Source organism: Ambystoma mexicanum, chromosome 10 (assembly GCF_040938575.1).
Source record: "Ambystoma mexicanum isolate Mex_15411 chromosome 10, UKY_AmexF1_1, whole genome shotgun sequence".
NCBI lineage: Eukaryota > Metazoa > Chordata > Amphibia > Caudata > Ambystomatidae > Ambystoma > Ambystoma mexicanum.
In genome coordinates this window covers 1,543,115-1,549,114 of record NC_090932.1, presented here as the reverse complement: position 1 = coordinate 1,549,114, position 6,000 = coordinate 1,543,115, and the positions used below count along the sequence as shown (strand labels likewise).

At 49.3% G+C, this 6,000-nt stretch overlaps 1 protein-coding gene across 1 annotated transcript in view; it reads left to right on the top strand.

Moving 5' to 3' along the window:
• Positions 1-1,133: 1,133 nt before the first annotated feature.
• Positions 1,134-6,000, top strand: part of LOC138491091 (zinc finger protein 271-like) — a 71,101-nt gene continuing 66,234 nt past the window's right edge. The window contains exon 1 of the mRNA XM_069617402.1: positions 1,134-1,215. Coding sequence (XP_069473503.1) covers positions 1,188-1,215 — 28 coding nt within the window. The 5' untranslated portion in view covers positions 1,134-1,187. The remainder of the gene's footprint in view (positions 1,216-6,000) is intronic.

Sequence of the window (6,000 nt, the reverse complement as noted above, 5' to 3'; positions counted from 1 at the left end):
TCGCATTCTCTGGAGGTGCCTGCACACTGTCATATCACTGCAGCACTACATGCAGAGCACTCACACTCTCACTCTCTGGAGGTGCCTGCACACTGCCATATCACTGCAGCACTAGATCCACAGCAAACTCACTCACTCTCTGGAGGTGCCTGCACACTACCATATCACTGCAGCACTAGATGCACAGCACACTCACCCACTCTCTGGAGGTGCCTGCACACTACCATATCACTGTTGCACTAGATCCACAGCACTCACTCTCTGGAGGTGTCTGCACACTGCCATATCACTGCAGCACTAGCTCCACAGCACACTCACACTCTCTGGAGGTGCCTGCACACTACCATATCACTGTTGCACTAGATCCACAGCACTCTCTCTCTGGAGGTGTCTGCACACTGCCATATCACTGTTGCACTAGATCCACAGCACTCACTCTCTGGAGGTGTCTGCACACTGCCATATCACTGCAGCACTAGCTCCACAGCATACTCACACTCTCTGGAGGTGCCTGCACACTACCATATCACTGTTGCACTAGATCCACAGCACTCTCTCTCTGGAGGTGTCTGCACACTGCCATATCACTGTTGCACTAGATCCACAGCACTCACTCTCTGGAGGTGTCTGCACACTGCCATATCACTGCAGCACTAGCTCCACAGCACACTCACACTCTCTGGAGGTGCCTGCACACTACCATATCACTGTTGCACTAGATCCACAGCACTCTCTCTCTGGAGGTGTCTGCACACTGCCATATCACTGCAGCACTAGATTCGCAGCACTCACTCTCTCTGGAGCCTAAAGAGAAGCCATGGGGTGCAGAGGCAGAGCTGCCTCTGTGCAGACAGGAAACTCCCAAATAGTTTCGAAACACAGACCCCGCCTCCTCCTGCCAGAGAAGGAAGGAAAACCCGGCGTGGATCTCAACCACTGGAGCTTGCACCGCCACACAGCATTTAAATAGCATTATTTATCTCCGCGGAGGGGGTCGGACATGCCCACTCCCTCATCTAATACCCACCCCATCCTTTCCTGACCCCCAGCAGTGCGCGGTAAATCCCACCAGGGTTATGAGGCGTTAATGACCGGAGGCGTGATCCACGCCTGGTTTCCGCCCCTCCCCCCTTTGGTGGCTGGTGACTAGTGCCCCCCTATTCTCCCGGGCCAGCGTGAGGGGCAGCATGGCGAGCTCTGCTGGGGTCAGGACAGGTGAGATTAATCACGAGATTACAGGTCGTGCTGCTGAAATGCGGAGCCTTTCTAGGGGGGGGGGAGCAGGTCCAGGGGGCAGCAACAGAAAACAGACGCATGCCCTGCCTGTCCCTCTGCCCCCCTGAAGGCTTAACTGCCCCCTCAGCAGAGGCTCAGCAAAGCTTCTGTGAACTACACATATTGGATAAAGACTGATATATTTCCCAGACACCCTGCTCTGCCAGGATGGATGGGGGCGGGGTGGAAGGTGTGGCTGGGGGGTGAGGGGGGGTGGTGAGGCCCTACCACTCCTACTGAGGGCTATAAGAGGATGAGGCTGAGTGAGGGCTAAGGAGGGATGGGGGCGGGGCTGAGTGAGGGCTAAGGAGGGATGGGGGCGGGGCTGAGTGAGGGCTAAGGAGGGATGGAGGGTGGGGCTGAGTGAGGGCTAAGGAGGGAAGGAGGGCAGGGCTGAGGCCTAAGAAGGGATGGAGGGCAGGGCTGAGTGAGGGCTAAGGAGGGATGGAGGGCGGGGCTGAGTGAGGGCTAAGGAGGGATGGAGGGTGGGGCTGAGTGAGGGCTAAGGAGGGATGGAGGGCGGGGCTGAGTGAGGGCTAAGGAGGGATGGAGGGCGGGGCTGAGTGAGGGCTAAGGAGGGATGGAGGGCGGGGCTGAGTGAGGGCTAAGGAGGGATGGAGTGCGGGGCTGAGTGAGGGCTAAGGAGGGTTGGAGGGCAGGGGTGAGTGAGGGTTAAGAAGGGATGGAGGGCGGGAGTGAGTGAGGGCTAAGGAGGGATGGAGGGCGGGGCTGAGTGAGGGCTAAGGAGGGATGGAGGGCGGGGCTGAGTGAGGGCTAAGGAGGGATGGAGGGCGGGGGTGAGTGAGGGCTAAGGAGGGATGGAGGGTGGGGGTGAGTGAGGGCTAAGGAGGGATGGAGGGTGGGGCTGAGTGAGGGCTAAGGAGGGATGGAGGGCGGGGCTGAGTGAGGGCTAAGGAGGGATGGAGGGCGGGGCTGAGTGAGGGCTAAGGAGGGATGGAGGGTGGGGCTGAGTGAGGGCTAAGGAGGGAAGGAGGGCAGGGCTGAGGCCTAAGAAGGGATGGAGGGCGGGGCTGAGTGAGGGCTAAGGAGGGATGAAGGGTGGGGCTGAGTGAGGGCTAAGGAGGGATGGAGGGCGGGGCTGAGTGAGGGCTAAGGAGGGATGGAGTGCGGGGCTGAGTGAGGGCTAAGGAGGGTTGGAGGGCAGGGGTGAGTGAGGGTTAAGAAGGGATGGAGGGCGGGAGTGAGTGAGGGCTAAGGAGGGATGGAGGGCGGGGCTGAGTGAGGGCTAAGAAGGGATGGAGGGCGGGGCTGAGTGAGGGCTAAGAAGGGATGGAGCGCGGGGCTGAGTGAGGGCTAAGGAGGGATGAGGAGGGGGTGAGTGAGGGTTAAGAAGGGATGGAGGGCGGGAGTGAGTGAGGGCTAAGGAGGGATGGAGGGTGGGGCTGAGTGAGGGCTAAGAAGGGATGGAGGGCGGGGCTGAGTGAGGGCTAAGAAGGGATGGAGCGCGGGGCTGAGTGAGGGCTAAGGAGGGATGAGGAGGGATGAGGAGGGGGTGAGTGAGGGCTAAGGAGGGATGGAGGGATAAGACAAGGCTAAGACATCTGATCAAGGGCCTAAAGCGGGGAGGGTGATTGTTAGGAGGTATAGTATCAGGATAATCCTGCCACATCAACCCCCCGTTTGGTCGTCCCTGGGACAGGGGAAAGACCACAGGGCATAGGATTGTGCTATATAGTGGCAACCTAATACGCATATTACATCATGCTCAGTTCCATGTGGACGCAGTCAAACACTGTGAGATAGGTGTGTCTCAGCACAGAATCTTGGATATCTGCCCAGGAGGCCAAAATCTGTGGTAGGCTTTGAGTCACTAAGGAATGGATGAGGCGAGTAGGCCTGGGGATAGTCAAGGAAAGGAAGAGCCGACATTGTCGTTGCCACACATGAGAGTGTTACTTCTACCAAGAGGTATACTTATATTGTGGTGGGGCGGTGTGGGTTGTCAGCTGGACCTGGTTGGAAGACATTTGCAGATGAACCTTCAGGACCACCCAGTCTCCTGGCAGGAGGCTGTGTCACGGTGCTTCAGGTGGACGAGGAAGTTCTACTTGTATTTGCTGGAAGTGAGCGCTGATAACAAGCATTCGTTTTCTTGCAATATGACACAAGATCATCATTCAGTTGAAGATTACATAGTTCGGGAGCCAGTGGGGCAGTTACTGGCATCCTCATGGGTCTGCCCATTGGAATCTCATGTGTTGACAGGCCAGGCGTTCTGCTACCAGTATTTCTAATGTCCGTCAAAACGAGAGGAGAGCATTGGGCCAGCTTAGGCCTGTTACTTTTTTTTTTTTTTGGTTAGTTGATGAAATCAACTTTTCAAATACAATAAAATTACCATTACACATTATTTCTTTTACAATAAAATAAGTACATTACATACTGACCACATAAAATACTCCATATTCACAAAGTACAACCCCATATTCAATCACTTCAACTGACAAAAACATATAGTGAACCCAAAAGCCCAATACAAGAACAAAAGTCTCGATCAAACAATAACAGATCCGAATAAAGTAATGTTTAGTCTTCATGGTCAGGTAATGTTGCTTCAAGAAAATGCACTATTGCTACCTTAACACCCAGTCTAGGGATTGAAAAGATCAGTTTCCATATGTCATTTGGGTCCATCGGGCCATTGAAAGCAAGTTTTTTTTTTTTTAAACTCAATTGCATTGTTCTTAACATGGGGCAATCAACTATTAGATGTTGTAAAGTCTCAATTTGAGAGACATTTAGACAGAAGCGGCAAGAATTCAGAGGTATTTGCTTCCTTCTAAACAATACCTCTCGCGAATGCCAGAGATTACATCTAAAACGCATATATTGTCTGCGTATATGTGGTGAAGGGCCTTTAAGCAAGTAATCGGCCATAGATCTAAATTTCTTATGCCCAAAAAGAGAAACATCAAAGTCTTTATATGCAAGACACCTAGAGTTATTGCTTATCCAATCATATTGGAAAATATTGATCTTAGCACGCCCCGGATTGAAAATCATCATCTTAACAGATACTGAAGTATCTGCTAAGGCATTGAATGCAATTTTACTCCAGTTGGCTGGTAGAGCATTTTCAGATTTTAAGAGATGATAAGCTACAATACCCAAAACATTAGATGTTTCTAAATTCAAAAAACATTTTCTCAGAAATGCACACTGCTTCCACAAGACTTGAGAATACATTGCTAAAGATCCCAATTCAAAACGTATCAATGGTAACGGGGCACAAGATGGTAGCCTTAAAACTTGTCTCCAAAACTTGGCTTCTAACACGTCCCAGAACGTACGCTTTCTGGGTAGCATAGCTTCAGCTCCATATAGTAAAGTAGGGATGACTTTCTGCTGAATAAATATCATTATGTGTTTAATTGAAAATTTACCAAATTTGTACACAAGTAATTTAGCCTGAGATATCAGCCGTTGCAGTTTGCTTTTCAATTCAAGTTCATAGATGACGCCCTTACTAGAATTAGTAAATGACACCCCTAGATATTTATACTGAGGAACTATTTTTAATTCACTCCCCTGTAGGGTCTATTTATAGCCGATTAGTTTGTGGTTGGTGTTATTATTACAGACCACAATCTGGGTTTTATCAATGTTTTTATCGATGTTTATCACCAGATTGTTGTCATGTGCATAACGGGCAAGCTTATGAAGCATATTTTGGAGCCCTACTGGTGTTTGCGATAGCACCTTATTTTTTGCATGCTCATATTAGGAGGATCTCCGATTGCATCTGCTAAACCTGCTCCCAGGTCAAATATAAAGAAGTTAAACAAGAAGGCAGCAAGGGTACAACCCTGTTTAAGGCCTCTTTGAGTGGAAATCACAGCGCAGAGTTTTCAATCTAGTGTTAATCTAACTCGCATAGATGTTTCCTGATGGAACTGCATAAAAAGTGCAAGCACGGATGAAGGACAGTTGTGGGCTTTTAGTTTGTTGAATCGCAAGGTGCAATCTATGGAGTCGAAAGCTGATCTGAAGTCTAGAAATGCTAAATAAAGTGATTGCTTCCGAATTACAAAGTGTGATTTAATCAAATTGAGGGTAAATATGTTTGGGATGCTACCTAGACCGGAAACAAATCCAGCCTGAAATGGGTCTATGAGATGACATTTTGATGACCATTCATATAATTCTCTTAATAATAGATGGCAGTAGATTATACCTGACACATCTAGCAAGGAAATTGGTCTGTAGCTAGAGGGACTCTGGCGGTCGCCTTTTTTTATAGACTGGTAGTTTTATAGAAAGAGTCCAAGACTTGGGTAAAGATTGTGTTAAGTTTATAGCTGAAAAAATCTTAAATAAAATAGAGGCCCTGCGTTCTGTATAATTAGACAGACCATCTGGGCCGACAGCTTTTGAATTACTTTTTTTATTGATGTAAAATAAATTAGCATCCTTATCAAATGAAAGTGAGAAGTTTTTGGGAGAATTTAAAGATGAAAGAGTTCTTAGGGAGTGAAAAAACGCTCACTAAAATGAGGTATCCACTTGTCCTCAGAAACATTACTTAATTGAGTAGCAACTGGAGGCTCACCGTGTCCCAAGGTAGGCAATCTGCCTCATCCTGCTGCCTCTAAGAAGCCTGCCGCATATTTCTGAAATATCTCCTCTCAACCGCCGGAGCCCTGCTATAATTCGCTTTCAATACCTGGATGCGATATGAGGAAATCGTCCTTGCATTAACTTGCA